The 23,894-nt window shown below is 34.8% G+C and overlaps 1 protein-coding gene across 1 annotated transcript in view; it reads right to left on the bottom strand.

Annotated features, from left to right (window-relative positions):
• The window catches only part of LOC148950211 (platelet glycoprotein 4-like), an 83,236-nt gene extending 59,736 nt beyond the window's left edge, over positions 1-23,500 (bottom strand). Inside the window, exons 1-2 of the mRNA XM_089092234.1 lie at positions 23,285-23,500; positions 15,115-15,270 (exon numbers count right to left, since the gene is read on the bottom strand). Of these exons, the coding sequence (XP_088948360.1) occupies positions 15,115-15,270; positions 23,285-23,368 (240 nt within the window). The 5' untranslated portion in view covers positions 23,369-23,500. The remainder of the gene's footprint in view (positions 1-15,114; positions 15,271-23,284) is intronic.
• Positions 23,501-23,894: the final 394 nt, after the last annotated feature.

Here is a 23,894-nt window from a genome sequence, read left to right as displayed (position 1 = left end):
TTGTGGGTGAAAAAGATAAGTACTTCAAGTTGGAAAATGGGTTTAGGAGGGACATTAAGAAAGTAACTTGCTCTGAAATGGTCTTTGAAAAGTATTTCTTGGTGTTGAGGTATCCAAAAAGCACAAAGCTGTAAAGTATAGTTGTGGGTGAAAAAGATAAGTACTTCAAGTTGGAAAATGGGTTTAGGAGGGATATTAAGAAAGTACCTTGCTCTGAAATGGTCTGAAAAGTATTTCTTGGTGTTGAGGTATCCTAAAAGATGTAAGGTAGTGTTTTGGGTGAAAAGATAAGTACTTCAAGTTAGAAAATAGGTTTAGGAGTAACATTTACCAATAAATGATCTCATGTAAGGTCTTTCAAAAGTAGTTCTTAGGTTTGAAGTAAACTACAATCAGCGAATCATAGTTGAGGGTGAATAAGATAAGTACTTTATGTCGAAAAATGGGTGATGGAGGGATCTTAAGAAATTATCTAGCTCTGATATGTGCAATGAAAAGTATTTCTTGGTGTTGAGGTATCCAAAAAGCTGTAAAGTATAGTTGTGGGTGAAAAAGATAAGTACTTCAAGTCGGGAAATGGGTTTAGGATGGATATAACGAAATTAACTTGCTCTGAAATGGTCTTTTAAAATTATTTCTTGGTATTGAGTTATCCAAAAGCTGTAAAGTACACTTTAGGGTTAAAAACATAATTACTTCAACTTTGAAAATGGGCTTAGGATCAACATTGATTATGGAACGATCTCTGAATTGGTCTTTGAATAGTAATTCTTGCTTTTGTATCTTCCATAAAACTCCTGTGTAAATTTTTGGATGAGCGTGTTATGTACATCAAGATCGAAAATGGGCTTAGGATGGACATTGAGGATGGCATTTGCTCTGAAATGGTCTTTGAAAAGTATGTCTTGGTGTTGAGGGATCCAAAAAGCTGTAATGTCTAGCTGTGTTTTAAATACATCTGGCAATCATGGTTGTCAATGGTATGTTAAGTGAGATTAATAAAGGTGTTTTCTCTGAAAGTGTCTATGAATTTTTGTGATTACTTAGGTGGCGTTCATAATGATGTAATGAATAGATTTGTATGAAAATGTTCTTTGATTAATTCGGGGAACTTGGTTTAGGTGTGAACATAATGACAGTAACTGGCTCTGAAATGGTCTTTGAAAAGTATTTCTTGGTGTTGAGGTATCCAAAAAGCTGTAAAGTACAGTTGTGGGTGAAAAAGATAAGTACTTCAACTTGTACAATGAGTTTAGGATGGACAGAAAGAAAGGAACTTTCTCTGAAATGGTGTTTTAAAAGTATTTCTTTGTTTTGAGTTATCCAAAAGCTGTAAAGTATATTTTTGGGTGAAAGAGATAAGTACTTAAAGTTGTAAAATGAGTTTAGAAGGGACATTAAGAAAGTACCTTGCTCTGAAATGGTCTTTGAAAAGTATTTCTTGGTGTTGAGTTGTCCAAAAAGCTGTAAGGTAGAGTTGTGGGTGAAAAGATAAGTACTTCAAGTTGAAAAATGGGTTTAGGAGGGACATTAAGAAACTAACTTGCTCTGAAATGGTCTTTGAGAAGTATTTCTTGGTGTTGATGTATCCAAAAGCTGTAAAGTATAGTTGTGGGTGAAAAAGATAAGTACTTCAAGTTGAAAAATTTGCTTAGAAGGTACCTTAAGTCTGGGAAGCTCTCTTATATGATATTTGAAAAGTATTTCAGTGCTGTATGGCTACCAAAAAGCTTGGTTTTAAAGCTTGTTATGACAAAGCAATGATCCCTATGTAGGGAAATGGATTAAAGATGAACAGAAAAAAAATAACTTGGTCTGAAATGGTCTTTGAAAAGTATTTCTTCGTGTTGAGGTAACCAAAAAGCTGTAAAGTTTAGATGTGGGTGAAAAAAGATAAGTACTTCAATTTGGAAAATGGGTGTAGAAGAGACAGTAATAAATTAGCTTGCTCTGAAATGGTCTTTGAAAGGTTTTTCATCGTGTTGAGGTAACCAAAAAGCTGTAAAGTATAGATGTGGGTGAAAAAAGATAAGTACTTCAAGTTGGAAAATGGGTTTAGGAGGGACATTAATAAAGTATCATTATTTGAATTTTTCTTTTATAAGTATTTTTTGGTGGTGTGTTTACAGAATAGTTGTAAAGTTTAGTTGTTGTTTAAAAATACATCTACTTAATCCTGGAAAATGTTTTTATGAGGATCATTAAGAATGGAACGTGCTTCGAAATGTTATTTGATAAGTATGTCTAGATGGTGCTGCAACGTACAATCTGTAGTATGTAGTTTTGGGTGAAAAAGATTAATAATTCAACATTGACATGGGGGGGAGGTTGAAACTTAAGAAAGTATCGATATCTGACCTGGTGTTTGAAAAGTATTTCTTGGTGTTGAGGTGTCCTAAAAGCTGTAAGGTAGAGTTTTGGGTGAAAAGATAAGTACTTCAAGTTAAAAAATAGGTTTAGAAGGGACATTAAGAAAGTAACTTGCTCTGAAATGGTGTTTGAAAAGTATTTCTTGGTGTTGAGGTATCCAAAAAGCTGTAAAGTATAGTTGTGGGTGAAGACGATAAGTACTTCAAGTTGGAAAATGAGTTTAGAAGGGACATTAAGAAAGTAACTTGCTCTGAAATGGTCTTTGAAAAGTATTTCTTGGTGTTGAGATATCCAAAAAGCTGTAAAGTATATTTGTGGGTGAAAGAAAGATGTACTTTCATGAAGGTATTGTGGTTGAGGTTTGACATTGAGTATGGAACTTTCTCTGAAATGTTTTTAGAATATTATAGCATGGTGTTGAGTCAATAAAGAATCTGTAATGTGTAGTTGTGGGTAAAAGAGGTTTGCGCGTCAAGTTGGACAACGAGTGTATGAGGGTCCGTGCGTCTGTGACCTGCTCTGAAATGGTCTTTGAAAAGTATTTCTTGGTGTTGAGGTATCCAAAAAGCTGTCATGTTTAGTTGTTTGTGAAAAAGTGATTGACCTCAAGTCTAATAATTTTTGTTTGATGTTCATTTATTTAGTTACGATCTCATATTTAGACATAGATTAGTTTCTCCCTGTGATGTGGCGTCCAAAAAGAAGTAGAATATGGTGGTTGGTAAAAGAGATAAGTACTCAGAGTTGGAAAATGGGTTTAGTAGGGACATTAAGAAAGTAACTTGCTCTGAAATGGACTTTGTAAAGTATTTCTTGGTGTTGAGGTATCCAAAAATCTGTTTTTGACAGTGTTTGGTGAAAAAGTGAAGTACTACATGTTGGAATAGGGGAGGATAAGGAACTTTGAGAATGTTACTGGATCTTGTTATTACGATGAAAGTATCTAGTGGTATTGAGATATGAATCAAGCTGTAATTTATAGTTGTGGGTGTCAATTTAATTAAATTCAAGTTGGAAAATGGGTTTAGGAGTGACGTTAAGAATGTAACTTGCTCTGAAATGGTCTCAGAAAAGTATTTCTTTGTGTTGAGGTAACCAAGAAGATGTAAAGAATAGTTGTTGGTGAAAAAGACATGTACTTCAAGTTGGAAAATGGGTTTACGAGTGGCAGTAAGAAAGCAACCTGCTCTGAAATGGTCTTTGCAAAATATTTATTGGTGTTGAAGTATCCAAAAAAATGTAAAGTATAGTTGTGTATGAAAAATATAAGTAATTCAAGTTGTAAAAGGTGTTTAGGAGGGACATTAAGAAAGTAACTTGCTCTGAAATGGTCATTGAAAAGTATTTCTTGGTGTTCAGGTATCAAAAAAGATGTAAAGTATAGTTTTGGGTGAAAAAGTTAAGTACTTCAAGTTGTAAAATGGGTTTAGGAGGGACATTAAGAAAGAAACATGCTCTGAAATGGTCTTTGAAAAGTTTTTCTAGGTGTTGATGCGACAAAAACGCTGTAAAGAATAATTGAGGGTGAAAAAGATAGGTGCTTCAAGTTGGAAATGGGTTTGTTAGGGGCATTAAGAAAGTAACTTGCTATGAAAGAGTATCTGAAAAGTATTTTTTTTTGTTGTGTTATACAAAAGCTGTAAAGGATAATTGTGGGTGAAAAAAATAATTAATTCAAGTTGGAAACTGGGTTTAGGAGGGACATTAAGAAAGTAACTTGCTCTGAAATGTTCATTGAAAATTATTTCATGGTGTTGATGTATCCAAAAAGCTGTAGAGTATAGTTGTGGGTGAAAAAGATAAGTACTTCAAGTTGGAAAATGGGTTTAGGAGGGGCATTAAGAAAGTAACTTGCTCTGAAATGTGTTTGTAAAATAATTTCTTTGTTTTGAGGTATCAAAAAAGCAGTACAGAATAGTTGTGGGTGAAAAAGATAAGTACTTCAAGTTGGAAATTGGTCTTAGAATGGACATTAAGAAAGGAACTTGCTCTGAAATAGTCTTTGAAAAGTATATCTTGGTGTTGAGGTATCCAAAAAGCTGTAAAGTACAGTGGTGGGGGAATAATATAAGTACTTCAAGTTGGAAAATGGGTTTAGGAGGGACATTAAGAAAGTAACTTACTCTGAAATGGTCTTTGAAAAGTATTTCTTGGTGTTGACGTATCCAAAAAGCTGTAAAGTATAGTTGTGGTGAAAAAGGTAAGTTATTCTAGTTGGAAAATAGGTTTAGTAGGAAATTTAAGAAAGTAACTTGCTCTAAATTAGACTTTGAAAATTATTTTTTGGTTTTGATTTATCCAAAAAGCTGTAAAGTGTAGTTGTGGGTGAAAAAGATAATTACTTCAAGTTGGAAATTGGGTTTAGAAGGGACATTAAGAAAGTAACTTGCTCTTAAAAGTAATTTGAAAAGTATTTATTGTTGTTGAGGTAACCAAAAAGCTTTAAAGTATAGTTGTGGGTGAAAAAGATAAGTACTTAAAGTTGAAAAAAGGGTTTAGTAGGGAGAATAAGAAAGTAACGTGCTCTTAAATGGTCTTTGAAAATTATTTCTTAGTGTTGAGGCAAAAAAAAAGCTGTAAAGTATAGTTGTGGGTGAAAAAGATAAGTACTTAAAGTTGGAAAATGGGTTTAGAAGGGAAATTAAGAAAGTAACTTGCTCTGAAATGGTCTCTGAAAAGTATTTCTTGGTGTTGAGGTAACCAAAAATCAGTAAATTATAGTTGTAGGTTATAAAGATAATGTCTTTCATTGTGGAACTGGGGTTTAGTAGGGGCATAAAGAATTTAAATTGCTCTGAATTGTAGTTAGATACTTATTTCTTGTTTTGTATGTAAAAAAAAAGCTTCAAAGTATAGTTGTTGGTAACAAGGATAAGTACTTCAATTTGTAAAAGGTGTTTAGGAGGGACATTAAGACATTAAAGTGCTATGAAATGGTCATTTAAAATTATTTCTTTGGGTTCATGTAACCAAAAAACATGTAATGTATTGGTGTGGGTTAAAATGTGAATTATTTAAATATGGATCATGTGCTTAAGATGGGCATTAAGAACGTTTCTTGCTCTGAAATGTATTTTTAAATGTATTTATGGTTTTTTAAGTGTCCAAAAAGCTGTAAAGCATGTTTGTGGGTGAAAATATTAATTATATTATGCTAGATAATTGATTTTGAATTAATAGTAATAATCGAATGTGCTCTGAAATGATCATTGAAAAGTATTTCTTGGTGTTGAGGTATCCAAAAAGTTTTAAAGTATAGTTGTGGGTAAAAAAGATAAGTACTTCAAGTTGCAAAATGGGTTTAGTAGGGGCATTAAGAAAGTAAGGATCTCTGAAATGGTCAATGAAAAGAATTTCTTTGTGTTGAGGTATCCAAAAAGCTGTAATGTATAGATGTGTGAGAAAATGATAAGTATTACAAATTGGAAAAGGTGTTTAGTAGTGCCGTTAAGAATGTAACTTGCTCTGAAATGGTCTCAGAAAAGTATTTCTTGGTGTTAAGGTAACCACGAAGCTGTACAGTATAGTGCTGGGAGAAAAAGATAAGTACTTCAAGTTAGAAAATGGGTTTACGAGGGGCATTAAGAAAGTAAAATGCTCTCAAATGGTCTTTGAATAGAATTTCTTGGTGTTGAAATAACCAAAAATATCTAAAGTATATTTGGGTGTGAAAAAGATGATTAATTCAATTTGTAAACTGAGTTTAGTAGGGACATTAAGTAAGTAACTTGCTCTGAAATGGTAATTGAAAATTATTTCATTGTGTTCAGGTATTCAAAAAAGATGTAAAGTATAGTTGTGGGTGAAAAAGATAAGTACTTCAAGTTGAAAAATTGGTCTAGGAGAGACAGTAAGAAAAGAACGTGCTCTGAAATGTATTATGAAAAGTATTTCTTGGTGTTGAGGTGTCCAAAACGCTGTAAAGTATAGTTGTGGGTGAAAAAGATAAGTAGTTCAAGTTGGAAAATGGGTTTAGAAAGGACGCTTAGAAAGTAACTTGCTCTGAAATGGTCTTTGAATAATACTTTTTGGTATTGAGATATCCAAGAAGATGTAAAGTATATTTGAGCGTGTAAAGGACGTGTAAATCAACTCGTAACATTGGGTTTAGAAGAGACATTGAGAAATTAGCTTTCCCTGAAACGGTCTTTGAAACGTAATTCTTGGTGTTGAGGCATCCAAAAAGCTGTAAAGTATAGTTGTGGGTGAAAAAGATAAGTACTTCAAGTTGGAAAATGGGTTTAGGAGGGACATTAAGAAAGTAACTTGCTCTGAAATGGTCTTTGAAAAGTATTTCTTTGTGTTGAGGTATCCAAAAAGCTATAAAGTACTCAACACCAAGAAATACTTTTCAAAGACCATTTCAGAGCAAGTTACTTTCTTAATGTCCCTTCTAAACCCATTTTACAAGTTGAAGTACTTATCTTTTTCACCGACAACTATACTTTACAGCTTTTAGGATACCTCAGCACCAAGAAATACATTTCAAAGACCATTTCAGAGCAAGTTACTTTCTTAATGTCCATTCTAAACCTATTTTAAAAGTTGAAGTACTTATCTTTTTCACCCACAACTATACTTTACAGCTTTTTGGATACCTAAACACCAAAGAAATACTTTTCAAAGACCATTTCAGAGCAAGTTACTTTCTCAATGTCCCTCCTAAACCCATTTTCCAACTTGAAGTACTTATCTTTTTCACCCACAACTATATTTTATAGCTTTTTGGATACCTCAACACCAAGAAATACTTTTCAATGACCATTTCAGAGCCAGCTACTTTCTTAAGGTCCCTCCTAAACTCATTTTCAAACATGAATTACATAACTTATTCACCCACTACTATACTTTACAGCTTTTGGTACTTCAAAACAAAGACATAGTTTTCAAATTGCATTTCAGAGAAAGTTAGTTTCTTAATATCCCTCATAAACCCATTTTCCAACTTAAAGTACTTATCTTTTTCCCCCACAACAATACTTTACAGCTTTTTTGAATACCTGAACACCATGAAATACTTTTCTATTAAGAGATCAGAGCATATTATATTTGCACTATTCATCCTACGCCCATTTTTCAAACTAAAGTCGATGACCCCTTTACCCTCAACTATTTTGGCCAGCTTTTTGATTAACACATCATCAAGAAATACTATTCAAATGACATTTCAGAGCACGGTAAAGTATAGTTGTGGGTGAAAAAGATAAGTACTTCAACTTGTAAAATAGGTTTAGGAGGGACATTAAGAAAGTAACTTGCTCTGAAATGATCTTTGAAAAGTATTCTTGGTGTTGAGGTATCCAAAAAGCTGTAAAGAATAGTTGTGTGTGAAAAAGATAAGTACTTCAAGATGGAAAATGGATTTAGGAGGGACATTAAGAAAGTAACTTGCTCTGAAATGGTCTTTGAAAAGTATTTCATGGTGTTGAGGTATCCAAAAAGCTGTAAAGTATAGTTGTGGGTGAAAAAGATAAGTACTTTAAGTTGGAAAATCGGTTTAGGAGGGACATTAAGAAAGTAACGTGCTCTGAAATTGTATTTTAAAAGTATTTCTTTGTGTTGATGTATTCAAAAAAGCTGTATAGTTTAGTTGTGGGTGAAAATGTTAATCACGTAAAGATTGGACTGGGGTTTAAAAGGGAAATTAAATATTGAAAGGGTTATGAAACTGTCTTTTGAAAAGTTTATAAAGGTGTCGTATTATCCAAAAATAACTAAATTATAGTTGAGGGTGACAGTTATAAGTAACCCATCATGGAACCAGAGGTTAGGAGGGACATTAAGAAAGTAACTTGCTCTGAAATGTCTTTGAAAAGTATTTCTTGGTGTTGAGGTATCCAAAAAGCTGTAAAGTATAGTTGTGGATGAAAAAGATAAGATACTTCAACTTGTAAAATGGTTTTAGGAGGGACATTAAGAAAGTAACTTGCTCTGAAATGGTCGTTGAAAAGTATTTCTTGGTGTTGAGGTATCCTAAAAGCTGTAAAGTATATTTGTTGGTGAAAAAGATAAGTACTTCAACTTGTAAAATGGGTTTTGAAGGGACATTAAGAAAGGAACTTGCTCTGAAATGGTCTTTGAAAAGTATTTCTTGGTGTTGAGGTATACAAAAAGCTGTAAAGTATAGGTGTGGGTGAAAAAGATAAGATGCTTCAACTTGTAAAATAGGTTTAGGAGGGACATTAAGAAAGTAACTTGCTCTGAAATGATCTTTGAAAAGAATTTCTTGGTGTTGAGGTATCCAAAAAGCTGTAAAGTATAGTTGTGGGTGAAAAAGATAAGTACTTCAAGTTGGAAAATGGGTTTAGGAGGGACATTAAGAAAGTAACTTGCTCTGAAATGGTCTTTGAAAAGTATTTCATGGTGTTGAGGTATCCAAAAAAGCTGCAAAGTATAGTTGTGGGTGAAAAGGATAAGATGCTTCAAGTTGGAAAATGGGTTTAGGAGGGACATTAAGAAAGGAACTTGTTCCCGTCAGGACCTTCTGATAGGGTTCTACCGATTATGTAATCAATTTCTCAGAAATCCATTTGTCAAAGTTGATTACGTCATTCTATGCACATGAATGGTGTACCATCACGAGCTCCTGATATGGTTTTACAAATTTTTTAATCATTTTCTCATAAATACATTTGTCCAAGTTGAGAACTCATTCTATTCACATTAATGGATTACCGTCATGAGTTCCTGATAGGGTTCTACCGATTTTATAATAATTTTCTCAGAAATCCATTTGTCCTAGTTGATTACGTCATTCTATGCACATAAATGGATTCCCGTCACGAGCTCCTGATAGGGTTCTACCGATTATATAATCAATTTCTCGGGAATTCTCTCCCTTCGATTACGCAAACAATATATCTCTTCCCCACCTTCCCCTTAGAAACAACAAATTAATTCCCCTTTCTTGAATCAATAATTATCTTTAGAAACAACAAATTAATTCCCCTTTCGTGAATCAATAATTCCCCTTAGAAACAACAAATTAATTCCCCTTTCTTGAATCAATAATTCCCCTTAGAAACAACAAATTAATTCCTCTTTCGGGTCAAATAAATCAACCATGACATCATCTGTCACGTGTGATCTAGACTTTGCCCCGGAAACAATTCTTGTCGAACTCCAAAGACTTTAATTAACTTGACATCATCTGTCAGACATTAATTAACTTCCCCGGAAACAATTTGATTAATGACTGACAGCACAGGTGTTCTCCCTAGGGAGGCTATGCCCATATTTGGTGTACTGACAGAGCTAGACTAAATTGTAGATGGTAGCAGGGGTGAGTGTCACGAGCTCATGAGGCCTTTCTACTAACATCCCTAAAGAAATAGTTGCTGGACTGTTCTACAATGCTGAACAAAATAGTTGTCTCAAAATTTTGACTAGATGTGTTTGGGAAATAAATTGGCTTGAGCGACGGGCTGATTGCCCTCCAATCTCTTTTCAGTCTTAGAAAGGACCCTAGAACTTTCAATTTTGAATCAAATTAGCTTCTTTAAATGTTTCAATGATATTCCTAGCTATTATAGAGTGTTGCTGCCTATAATATTGCTTATATGCCTTTTTGAAAACCTACATGTAACAGTTTTTTCGTATAATTGGAACGCCCCCTAAACACTTCCTAGAAGTTTCACCTTAATACTCTTGGTGTCATTATCTACAGTAACTGTAGTTGTTGTACTAAAAGTATACACATAGTGTCTTCTGGCTAGCTCAGAATCCCCCGCAAATTACTCTTAGGGATCTAACTTAATGATATAAGTTGTTCTTGAGATATTTCTTTGTCATCTTTTTGAAAATCCTCATGCTCATAATTTAGTTTGATTTAGTTCAACGTCCGCCTAAATATTTCTTATATTTGTTTAGTGAAGACGTTGTTATATTCTCTTTGGACTATTGGCTACAAAATAGCTTTCTCATAATTTTAATCGAATGTGTTTGGGGAAAATAGTATATGAGGGGGGGGGGCTATTTTCTCTCCATCAAGCTTGACTTTTAAAATAAAGCTAGAACCATGCATTTCAAATCAAATGAGCCTCCTCTAATGTTCACAAGACCACCTCTTTCTAAAAACCTTACTTCCCCCGGGGTATAGCTTAAAACCCTTACCACCATACCCTAAGGGGGTTGTGTCAACCCCAAAGACCATGTTATGAGATCTTTGGACTATTTTTTAACAAATGGCTATATTAAAATTTCTATCGGATGTATTTGGGGAAAATATGGCATGGGGTTGGGGTATAGCTGCCCTCCGATAAATTTGACTCTTAAAAATGAGTCTTCAACTTCCGATTTCCAATCCAATGAGCCCTCTCCGAAGTTTACACGACCACCATTTCCATAAAAACCTTAAATGCCCTCGGGGTATACCTTACAACCCTTGCCCTGAGGACTGTAAGGGGGTTCTCATCTTCCCAGACATAATTTCTGGACTTTTAAACTACGTTGAACAAAATAACTATCTCAAAATTTTGACTGGAAGTGTTTGGGGAAATAATAGGCATGGGAGATGGTTGCCCTCCAATCACTTTTGACTATTAAAGAGGGCACTAGCCCCCTCAATTACCAACCGACTGAGCCCTTTTCGAAGTTTCTACGACAACAAATGGCCATCTTAAAATTTTTATCAGATGCGTTTCGGGAAAATGTAACGCGTGTGTGCGTAGGGGGGGGGGGATATTTGCCTTCTGATCACTTTTACTCTTAAAAGAGCACTATAACTTAAAAAAAGCACTATAACTGGTTTCCCTCTCTGAGCTCTTTTCGAAGTTCCTATGACATTTCTTTCTATAAGAAGTGCCCTGGTCTAAAAAACAAAACAATATATTGGGCCCACATCGCTCTTAACTTAGGCAGCACTATCGCGCTACTTATGATATTTTGTCTTGAAATTTCAATTATACAGTACTAGAAGTGCCAATTAGACCAGGTAAGCTACCCCCCTAAAATTCAGCCTATGGGCGCCTATGGCACTAGATATGTCCATTCGAATGAACTATTTTTCAATAGTCAACGACTACGGACTATGGATGGTTGCAAGCGTAACCATTCTTCTCTAGGAAAGTAAAAACTTTATATTTTGTCGGCAGTGTCTTTTGGGTTCTCGTACATGTTGAATTTCATTGCATAATTTAAGAATTTCATTTCAATTTAGATCAATACCCCATTTTTGGATGTTCATCCCATATTTCTAAAACTATGCAAAATTTCATGTTCAGTAGCTTTAAAACTATTTTTTATATTATTAGAAAAACATAAATAATAGATTTTGTCGTTAATAAAACTTGTGTATCTTCACTTAAGGTTTGTTACTACGAACTGTTTTAATCTGAGCCTCTCTCAAATGGGAGGGAGGCTACTACCCCCTCCTTCAATGCCTTTTTACATTCATGATTAATATTAGTGTAACAATACGTCAAGAATGATCATCTTCCCTGAACAATTGCATCATTCCAAACATTTATAAGGAGGGGAGCCTGAAAAATCAAAAATGAATAATAGGGTCATCATTGGTCAATATGAATTACTCGAAGATTTTTTTTTCATACGCATGTCTCCCTCGGACGTCCGAAGGACCGCCAAGAAGAGGGGGGCAATACCCCCGAAAATAAGAAGACATTGAAAAATGTATATAAAGAGGAAAATGAGAGATACTCCCCTTTAAAATTCGGTAAGAACAGAGCTCCCGGTGGCACACCCCCATCCTGGGAAATTCTTGGTGGCATTCATGGTGTCCCCCCAAACAACTCCATGATTTTTTGCAGGTAAGCATACGAGTGTAATATTCCATGTTAAACAAAGGAATTTCTCTGCAATGAGAGGAAAGCAATGACACACAAAAAATAACTCCTATATTTATCTGAGAGCTAACGAAAATTGAAAAATTCGGCTAAAAAAATATATTTTTGAAACTTCAGCCCCTCAACCTAAAAAAAAATCAACTGGTTTTTTGATGAAAAAAAAATCAACTGGTTTTGAGTATATATGCATCCTCTATACTAGATGATGCATAATTGCTCATACATCCTTGTTCATAATTTTAGCAATCCCCCAACAGTGGCGTACTTTCGTCAAAATCCTGGAAGAGGAGAGGGGTCAAAGTTGGAGCCAGTTTTCCCAAATCAAGTAAAAATGAGAGTGAAAAATGAGCCATATACTACCATAAGGGCAAATACTAAAGAATACTAACCTATTTCTCTGGATGCCTGAGTTATCCAGGCTTTTCTTATTTTTGACAAGATCTTTTGCAGAAACTAAATTTCAGTGGGGGTGGGGGGGGATTGAGGTCGGGGGGAGGCAAACTGACGTCTAGAGGGGACAGTAGCCTCCCCTGCTCCATTGCAAATGAATCAACTTTAAACGAATCCATCTTCAGAAGCAAATGCAGCCACCGCGCGGCGTTGCTGTCTCTAAAACTGGGAAGCTCCATATTTTATTTTTCGATAATTGAAATCGACTGGCTCCCAAGTTCAATCAAAGATTTCAATTGATCGATTTTGGCCTCTCGTTGGGGAAAAATTCCTGCTTCATGTCAAAATGGCAGAAAACCTCACTTTGCTTTGCACAATCTTTGCTACTACTTAAAAAGGGGTAATAATTTCCGATCAAATGAGTCTTCTCTCAATATTCTTAGACAATTGGTTTGGAATGATCACCCCGACAAAAAAAAAAAAAAAAAAAATAAATAAATAAACACGCACCCGAGATCCTTCTCACAAAATTTGGCATATATAGGCGGTTGAAACCTCTGCAATAGAGTGTACCTATATGCTGAATTTTCATCTAGATCACTTTCTCATGCGAGGGTGTTTTGCCACTTTTTTAAAAGTCAGGCAAATTTTCCCAGGCTCGTAGTTTTTACGGGCAATTTCAAACTTAATGCATTATACATAATTAGAATCACCATTACCATTTTAAGACAGCTATTTTGTTCAAAATAGTAAAAAGATCCAATTAATATGCTTTCAGGGATGACATGATCCCCTGAGCCCCGGGGCAAGGGCTGTAAATTATGCAAGTTGTCCATTGTTTAAAAAGGTTTTATAATAGAGAGGGAGAGCACATAGGATCCTGGGTTTCTGATTAGCTTAAAACTTCAAGATATTGTTCTCTTGGGCAAGAAAACCACGCATTTTATTGTGAATTGGGAGGGGACACGGGTCTCGGAAATCGTCTTGAAACTTGATGTTCCTGATTAGCTGTATTTCGATCAAGCTCTACCGGATTTCCCAAGTATTTCCTAGTACAAAAACTTACTCTGAAAACGACAAGCGTATAAATCAAAAGACGCTAAATGCACATGTTTTTTCAAATTATTTACAATATCTCGGGAATGGCTAAAGGGATCGAGTTGAACCTTAATGGAACATTGGAGAAGGGGCTCTGAAATGATGCTCTGGACCTTGAAACGTTCTGGGTGTTAGTCCTACTCCTGTTTATGGTACTTTCTGCTGGTTTCAAGTTTGACTTGAGTATTCATTGGGATTTCTGTTCGTTTTGGGTCTCACTTACTCATTGATAGTATTTTTTTTAACTTCAATTACTGTATGACTTTATTTCTGCTCGTCTTTGGTTTTGTATAGCGCTATAATTTATTTGGTAATTATGTAGGTACTTGTTTAGTATCCGGGCAACACGCGATAAGTGAAGTTTGGTTAATGCTAATGAAACAAAACAAATTATGATAAAAATATAATAGTTTGGAAACAAATTCAGGCTATATATTTGCACGTTAGGGGGGGGGGGGGGTTAAAGCATAACATATACTAAATACGTGACCCAACCTAACCTAGGTACCTTTTTTTGCCTCTTTAACCCAAAAAACCTAAAGTTTAATTCTTTGTCACAGAGTGAGCAATACCCTACTAGGCGGCGGAAACCTCTTTTTCACATAGCATCTTTGAGATACTATATGCTGTTCTTCTTGCGTGTTGCCCGGATTGGTAGTGGTGTATAATACGGACACTTCTAAAAAGTCAAGTTTGGTTAATGATAATGAAATAAAATAAAATGGGATGAATATATAAGAGTTTAGAAAACCAATTTGGGATATATATTTGCACATTAGGGGGGGGGATGGGGGTAAAGCATACCATATATTAAATACATAACCTAACCTAACTTAGGTACCTTTTCCCCCCTTAAACCCCAAAAAACAATCGTTTAAATATTGTAACTCATTGAGAAACCACGGCTTTGGAGTCATTAATGTATAGCGGTCTCTTGAGAATAGCTTGTTTGATGGATTTTTCGTGACTGGTTTCCTTGTACAATATATAAAAGTGTCCATATTACACACCAGCACCCCCGGATTCTAAACAAGCATCCTTATGTATTATACCGCCAACATTCTAGAAGTGAAGTTATGTTAATCCTAATGAAAAATACCAAAACACGATGAAAATATAATACTTTAGGAAAAAATTTGGGCTATATATTTGCACATTAAGGGGAGGTTTGGTAACCTAACCCACACCACCCTAATGTGCAAATATATAGCCCAAATTGTATAATTCCCATGTATTCTGTCACCCGCCACACTGAGCGTAAGCTAATTGTTTCTTAATACAGACAGATAAAACCGGTTTGTTCTGGAGCATTACACAGTGTAAATATACGTAATATACGTAAAATTGCATAAAGTCATCGTTTATAGAGTTCAATCATAATATTATGTCAAATATAATGGTTGCAAAAATAATTGAAGTTGAACACCAAGTATTAAATTTGATTTGTTCTTACCTTTCTAACCTCACTCTTAAACAGTGCTGGAAATCCGACAAAACCTCCAATGCTTCCAGCTAAAAGTATTGCTATCCCTAGTACCATACTGGTAATTCCACCACATTTCAAGGTGCAACAACCCATGATCTTATGCTCCTCGAACTTGTAGATGACCTGAAAAGGAGCAAACTTAAGTTAAAGAATTGATTAACAAAGGTCTATTCTTAGCAATGATGCATTGCCTGGATTTCATAATGTCAGCCCTAATATATATATTTTTATCCACATCGCCCTCTATTGTGTAGTTGTTATGTAGAAATTAAATCCATTATGATGTCAGTTCCTGGCAAAAAAAGAACAATTCCATATAAGCACATTCACAGGAAGGAGATGCGTTGCCTGAATAACATAATGTCAGCCTGAATACATTTATCCAAATCACCATTTATCATTTAGCGATTAACATTGCTATGATGTCAGTTCCTGTTAGAATTATAACAATCCATTGTTGACACTTACGCAAGAAGGAAGCTTTAGGCTAGTCCTCCTCCCTCAACCTGCGAAGTTCTGATACATTTTGTTGTGGTTGCTCATAAATTTTTCGGTTTTCTCGCACTTTCGAACTTTGCCCCTTCCCTACCAAATGCAACCTACACCAAAAATGAATTCGGTACTTGTTAATTAAACAAAACACACTCAAGAATACGCTTAAGTAAGATTTCAGAAAACTGGTTATAATTTGGGCTATATATTTGCAAATTAGAGGAAAATGCAGATGATTTATAAGAAAATTTCAGGAAACCCATGACAAATAGAAATCAAGCTCGGATTCGGAGCGGGGCAAATAATTAGAACTAGGCATATATGAAGGCATTTTACCGGGGGTGAGGGGTGGCAATAATAAGAAAACGAATTTTGTTTGATAGTTTGAAGATTAAGTTCCCGAAAATTTGGAAAAATTCAGAACTTTTCCAACCCCTCACCGCCCGTACCTAGAGTCATATATATATATATATATATATATATATATATATATATATATATATATATATATATATATATATATATATATATATATATATATATATATATATATATATATATATATATATATATATATATATATATATATATATATATATATATATATATATATATATATATATATATATATATATATATATATATATATATATATATATATATATATATATATATATATATATATATATATATATATAGATATATGCATAGAAATTTCGAATATAATTCAACTTCGACGAACTTCGAGAATAGCAGGCTCTATACTTGAATTGACGGAAAATTTACATAAAAATTTAACCAGTATCGGATAGTAATAGTATGTTGACCCTTGACTAGATCTTCTACGCAAAAGAGCGAAAAAACTAGTTACCATAGGTGACCTTGCCAAGTATGAGGAAACGTGGTGCATAAAGACCATTAGAGCTTCCTAGTAATTTTGAAATCGTTCTGTCTGCAACCCTTGCTACCAGGCAAAGGGACTCTGCCTGGGCGCTTCCTAAACTATTCATTCTTCGCACTAAATTTTAACCAAAGAGGGACTGCTTTCCTACACTTCCGCATTAAAAAGTGTACCCTGATTCAATTGGTTTATTTTTATGACTTGTTTTCGCAAGCCAATGACATTATACTTTCTTTCTCTAGAGAAAAAATGTTGAAACTACACTAATTAAAGAACACTAATTTGTTGAGCCATGATTTTCTTTGGGTGCTTGAAAAAGCAACCATTACAATTAAGAAGATAATTGTCACATTTTAGGCAGTCTCCTCTTTATTTTCTTTGGCCTTGTTTTCAATATTATCACCCCTAAAAAGTGCACTCATCAATAAACTGTCAAGACGAGGGAAGCTGAAATGCCTAAAATCAGGTTACAGATAATCTTGATCTAACAGTGTTGACAACTAATCCCCCTCCTCACTCTTTCTTTGCAGTTAACCATATGAATGAAATATCTACTTTTCATCAAGTCTAGCGCTAATATCGTCTGAAAAATTTGTACCATGACTTCTCTACGGAAAGAAATTATGGTAAATGACTGGAAAATATAAATGATAATTACTAACTATAAAATGTTTTAAAGGCTATAATGACCTAATAAAGTGATTTTTAACTTTGTAGTGGTTTTAGGGAGTACATTTAGAGATTTTGTACCTCTGTAACTCAAATTTTCATTTGGCTTACCTCTTTAATTCGTTACCTTTATAAGTCGAATTTTATGTAGAATGACCTCTATAACTCGAACTATTCATAAGGCGAACAATAAGTAGCTCGAAGAAAAATCGGGATTCCGTAAATTTCGAGTTAGCGAGAGTCGACTGCATAAGTAAAGAGGGATCCATAATAACAGAAACTAAAAAAATATTGGATCGATTTTTTTTTAATAATATATACATCAGAAGAACCTGCTTTGTTAAAAAAATACCGATTCAAAACATAGAGATTTATTCAATGCTCAATTTACTATCAGTCATTAGAATAAGGAATCTGCCATAGATTATTTTAGAAGAAGAAAAAGAGAAAGACCCTCAAACAGGGGGCTCTAAAATAGTTAGTGGTAACGAACTGTAAGTAAAAAGCGAATAGGCTCAATAGTAACCGAAACTCTACTAAAAAACAGAATTTTGATACAAATAGATAAACCAAAAAAATCGGCTTATGTTGCTGATTTCAAATATATAGGTTTCATTAAGTTTAGTCTTACCAATCAAAGGGTACGGGCTTTAAAAAATTTGCCTGATTTTCAAAAAAAGGAAAAGTACGCCTTAAAAGTCATAGAACCTTAATGAAAATGACACCATTAGACTTGGCAAATCAGAAAACCGCACAGTAGCACTTTCAAGCTCCTATCTTCAAAAACGTGGAATTTTATTTTTTGTCAGAAGAAAGATCACGGATGCGTGTTTGTTTTTGTTTTAGTTTTTTTTTTCTCCAGGGGTGATCGTATCGGCCCAGCGGTACTAGAATATCGGGAGAGGGCTCATTTGAACGGAAATTAAAGTTCTAGTGTCCTTATTGAGCGAACAAAAATAGAGGGCAACTACGTGGGACGGGGCGTGGGGACCCCTTCCACGCCCTTTTTTCAAATTGTCTGATTAAAATTTTGAAATAACCATTTTGTTGAGCTTAGTTGAAAGCCAAATACCCATGCCTTTGGCGTTATTATGACCCCCCCACAACCCGTGAGAGAAGGTATTGAAGTTATAAAATTTGCCTATTGTTTACGTATAGTATTTGTTATTGGGAAGCATGCATACATTTTTCGGGGGGAGGGGAGAGAATTTTTGCTAGGGGGATTTTCCAAGGGGAGAACTTTCCATGGGAAGGGAAGTTTTCAGGGGTGAATTTTTCAGGGGGAGTTTTACACTGGGGGAATTTGTCAGAATTCCTATTCGAAATTTGGTACTGGGGTAGGCGTTGTAAGTTATGCCCTGGGGGCATATATGGTTGTTATGGAAAAGATGCTCGTATAAAATTCTTAGAGGGCTCATTTGATTAGAAATTGATAGTTGTAATTCACTTTTTAACAGTCAAAAGTGATTGGAGGGCAGCTAGCCTCCCCCCACACTCCATTTATTTTTTCCCCAGAGGCACTTCATATAGAAGGGGTCGTCGTATAAACTTCAAAGGGGGCTCATCCAATTGGAAATCGAGAATTCTAGTGCCCTTTTTAAGAGTCAAAAGTGATCAGAGGGCAACTGCCCCCCCAAGCCCTTTTTCCCCAAATACATCTGATAAAAAAAATTGAGGTAGCCATTTTGTTAAAAATAGTTCAAAGATCACATAACAAAAACTCCTTTACGCATGGTAATTTCATTATTATAGTTTATAGATCACATAAGATAGACTCCTGTGTCGCCCCCCCCCAAGGGCCGGGGCAGGCGTTATAAGTATTGCTCTGGGGGCATATATGGTTCTTATGGAAGGTATGCTCGTATAAAATTCTTAGAGGGCTCATTTGATTAGAAATTGATAGTTGTAATTCACTTTTTAACAGTCAAAAGTGATTGGAGGGCAGCTAGCCTCCCCCCACACTCCATTTATTTTTTTCCCAGAGGCACTTCATATAGAAGGGGTCGTCGTATAAACTTCAAAGGGGGCCCATTCAATTGGAAATAAAGAGTTCTAGTGCCCTTTTTAAGAGTTAAAAGTGATCAGAGGGCAGCCCCCCCCGCCTAAGCCCTTTTTCCCCAAATACATCTGATAAAAAATTTGACGTAGCCATTTTGTTAAAAATAGTTCAAAGATCATATAACAAAAACTCCTTTACGTATGGTCAATTCATTAAAAACAGTTCAAAGATCACATAAGACAGACTCCTGTGTCGACCCCCCCCCCTCCCCCAGGGCAGGCGTTTTAAGTATTGCTCTGGGGGCATATTGGTTCTTATGGAAGGTATGCTCGTATAAACTTCAGAGAAGGTTCATTTGAATGGAAATTAAAAGTTGTAGTTCATTTTCTCAGAGTGAAAAAGATCGGAGTGCAACTAGCCCTTCCCGCCCTCCACGCCTTTGGGTGTATCGGATGGAAAAGCCCATCGGATAAAATTTGAAGTGAATATTTTGTTAAAAACAGTTCATCCATCAGATATTAAAATTCCAGGGTCGGAACAACCCCCCAGGGCCCAGGGATAGGCGTTGTACGTTATACTCTGGGGATACATATGGTTCTTATAGAAGTGATACTCGTATAAACTTCAGAGAGGGCTCATTTGATTGAAAATAGAAAGTTCTTGTTGACTTTTAAAGAGTCAAAAGAGACTGAAGCTTAATCTAGTCCCCCCACACCCTTTTTCCCTAAACCCATCCAATAAAAATTTTGAATATAGCAATTTTGTTAAAAATAGTTCAAACATCAGATAATAAAAACTCCGAGGTTGACACAAACCCATTTGTTCACTTTGATATTGTTAGTTTAATATCAGTTTTGATACTTTGATTAATATTTGATTTTTTTTTTACGTTTGATTTCGAAATAATGATTTTTTTAAAATTGAAATTTTTTGCAATCAAAAACGACCAAAAATTAATTGAAAAAAAACTTCCCGAAAAATAAGTTTGTGAAAAAAAAGTAAAGGCCATTTTAAACTTAAGCTCAGCAGATACAAATACCTTTTAAAATTCAAACTCAAACAACCAGAAATTACTATTAAAGAATAAATGAAACCCAAAACGAACAGAAATTAAATAAACAATCATAGCAAAAACATACAACTAGTAATAATATAAATGAATAAATAGATCTTAAAGCGAGTAATGCTTAGATTGGATATGAATATCAAGCTTAAAACGAAAAAATATTTTCCTATTGAAGTATAGATGAAACTTAAAACGAACAGAAATTAAATAAACAATCAATGCAAACAAACATACAATAGATATTAATATAAATTAATAAATAAATCTTAAAACGAGTGAAACTTAAATTGAATATGCAAATCAAGCTTGAAGCGAACAAAAATCACCACAAACAAGAGCTTGGGTATGACCTAATTCTCTCACTGTAAAAGTCTAAAACCTACTGTGTCATTGGCGCTTTAATGAAAACTATACGCGTCTTGTACTTTCTTGGAAAGTATAAACAACATCAAATTAAATATTTGATGTATAATGTTATTAATTGTTGAAAGATCCATCAGTTCAAGAACTTATTTCACTGTAAATAAATTTTTATTTTCAATACTGTAAGAACTGGAAAAGAAAATATCTGTAATCCGTTTTAAGTTAAGCGCCAATGACGCAGAAGACTTTTGGTTTTTATCACAGTTTATATAATTATCCAGTAATTTTATCGCAGATCATTTCTGGTCTTCATTCTCGGTACGAACAAAAAGCTCCTCCCACTTCTTTCTGTAGTAGCGGGTTAGTCTGTTTCCGATTGTTTCCAACAAAGTGCATTATTCGTAATAGCGGGTTTCCACTTGTTTCCGATTAGATCACAGTCTGACTTGTCTACCCGTGAAAAGATCTGATTCCGCTTGTGTTTCTATCTGCAAAAACGTTCTCTGGAGCACTCGCACCTTGGTCCGGGTTTTTATAATGGGTGAGATAGGGAAAGATCATACTGGATAATTATATAAACTGTGGTTTTTATATACAGTTAGGAAAGGAGGCAGTATCGCCAAACACTTGCTTGTTGGGAAACTATATTCGCCTTTAACAACTTTAAAAAGAGCTAATAAATTAAACTGAATATTTGATGTATAATGATATTAATTGCTGAAAGTTGATCAGTTCAAAATGTTATTATAATTTTAATGTTTATTTTCAATATTAAGTACAAAAGAAAATATTTGTCATAAAATTGGTTTTCGGAAAGTTTTTTTTTAATTAATTTTGATAAAAACCAAACGATCAAATTCGACATGTCTGTGAACCAAATAGAGGAGACGATGAAAGCTGATGAAGACGGGGATTTATAGCCCTGGGATATATTTAAGCAGCAGACTTGCGCATGCCCTCTTCTGAACTAAACACTACAACAACTAAGACTTGTACCATACCATTCAATTAGAGTTCATCATTCAACACTGATTCCAAATATAATGGTGACCACGGTAACAAGTGCGTCCCACCCCCTTTATAGGGCTAGGTCTAGTTCTAGGTTTTATATAAAAGTTTTTCAACTTATTGGCTTGTTGATTATTTTTTGCACTTATTAATCATCAACAGCTGGTTCATAATGTGAAATAGTGTCACTTAAAAAAAGAAAAAAAAATAACAACAACTAAAAAATCAGCAAAGTTTTGTGTGTAACCTAGGGCCATATCTGACCCCATTGAGGTCACAAGAGGTCGTCAGGGTCAGTGCTAGTGGCGGCGAGGAAGGAGGTGGCCGAAAAACCTGTGTTTGCGAAGGCCCTGAGCGTAGTCCTCTAAATGTAATAATTTACAGTGGTGGCCATTGTTTTGACAGGTCAAAATTTTAGAAAGCAGCTCGCTAAGCTATAGTTAAACAACTCAAAAATTTACCGTGTGTAATATACAATTATTTTATAAACAGTGGCACACTCAGAAAATAATTACAGGGGGAGGGGCTGACCGAGGGTCCCTGGGTCAACCAACGGATATCTTTGAACATTCCTTAGAAAAAGCGGTATTTAAAAGTTATATTACTTTAAGTTTATTTTAGCTCTTTGAATGCAAGTTTTGAATAGGGACTAAGAAATTAATGATAAAACAGAACAGACTTAATATGATTTAAAAACAGAATTTAATTTTTCTTGAACCCCCCCCCCCCACTGCGAGTGCGTGCCTGTATTTAAATTATGAATTAATAACTGTTTCTCAGCCTGTTTCCTTCTCAATAGCCCCCAACTTTCACTCTTTAGTGTTTAACCAAGACGACGAAATGGGGTCAATATATACCAAATCATATTATTGAGTTAGGACTAAAGTGAATACACCATTCGATGCCTTTTTTTATGCTAATTACGAATATAATAAGCATTTCTATCGGAAATTTCAGCCCCCCCCCCTATATATGCCAATTCAGGGTTAGGTTAGGTTGGGTTTAGTTAGGTTAGGTATAGCCTATATAGGGGGGGGGGCTGAAATTCATTTCCGATAAAAATGCTTATTATATTCGTAATCAGCATAAAAAAGGCATCGAATGGTGTATTCACTTTATTTGAAACTCAATAATATGATTTGGTATATATTGACCCGAAATGGAGCCTAGCATCAAGCTTACCGAAAATCGAATAAAAAGAGATTTACTGAACACACTGAAGGAAGAACTTTGTTAGCAAAGCAGGAGCTTAGTTTGCTATGGGGCAGGGGGCAACTGCCCCTACCAGACGGTTGGCCTCCCTAAACTCCAGTTTGCCCCCCCCCAGATGAATTTAGTTTCTTCCGAAATCTTGTCAAAATTATGATAAAACTGAATCAACAGAAACAGATCAGTTTGTTACAACATATTTACATTTATAGTACTGTAAATTACCTTTATATAGTTTTTAAAGTACTAAACAATACCTTTATGGAACCAAACAGCTTATTTTTCAATTTTTACTGTCATTTGCACTTAATTTAGGAAAATTTTCTCCCACTTTGCCGTCCCCTCCAGGATTTGAAGAAATTACGCCCCTGTAGGCTGTAGCACAGGCTATTGCTAAGCTCAGAAGAGATCATATAAGTGAATTGTTTACCTGCTCCATTTGAATGTTTTCCAGAATCGCCCTGTGTTTCGTAAATAATAATCCATGGTGGATTTTAAGATTGTCTTTTGCCATTTCCGCATTAAAAAATAACTAACTGATGCTACTGCACATATACTAGGAGTATTTTGTACTTCACACCCCTTTTTCTCTCAGAGATTAAGTATCAACTGAAATAAAAATCTGATTCCATGCTGTTGATATACTGATCTAATAGCGCGTAAGTGATATTAGTTGTTTTGAGAAATGCCTCATTGATTTGCAAACAAGTCTTTGAAAAGTGCAAGTTTTGAATTGAACGAGTAACACGTTTTTGGCTCTGCATTTGCTTAAGCACATTCTTTCTTATGTTTTTATTACCCATACCATTCTAATTTGACGCGTGACCATTTGTAGGAATCAAGATATTGATGATGATAAATAGAGAGTGGGGGGGGGGGGGCTAATAGATGTGCATAAGAAGAAACAAAGAGACAGAACAAGCTCTTGTCGGTTCGCTATTCTCGTCACGATGCCAGTAACTCCCCCTCGACGAATTGTGAAGCAAAGGTGGATGAAATATCAAGAATGCATAGGGGTGAACTATCAGACCTTTTGAGAG

The sequence above is a fragment of the Artemia sp. Qi Xiang Cuo genome, chromosome 7, assembly GCF_049724085.1.
Source record: "Artemia sp. Qi Xiang Cuo chromosome 7, ASM4972408v1, whole genome shotgun sequence".
Taxonomy (NCBI): domain Eukaryota; kingdom Metazoa; phylum Arthropoda; class Branchiopoda; order Anostraca; family Artemiidae; genus Artemia; species Artemia sp. Qi Xiang Cuo.
This window is presented reverse-complemented; position numbering and strand designations above follow the sequence as displayed.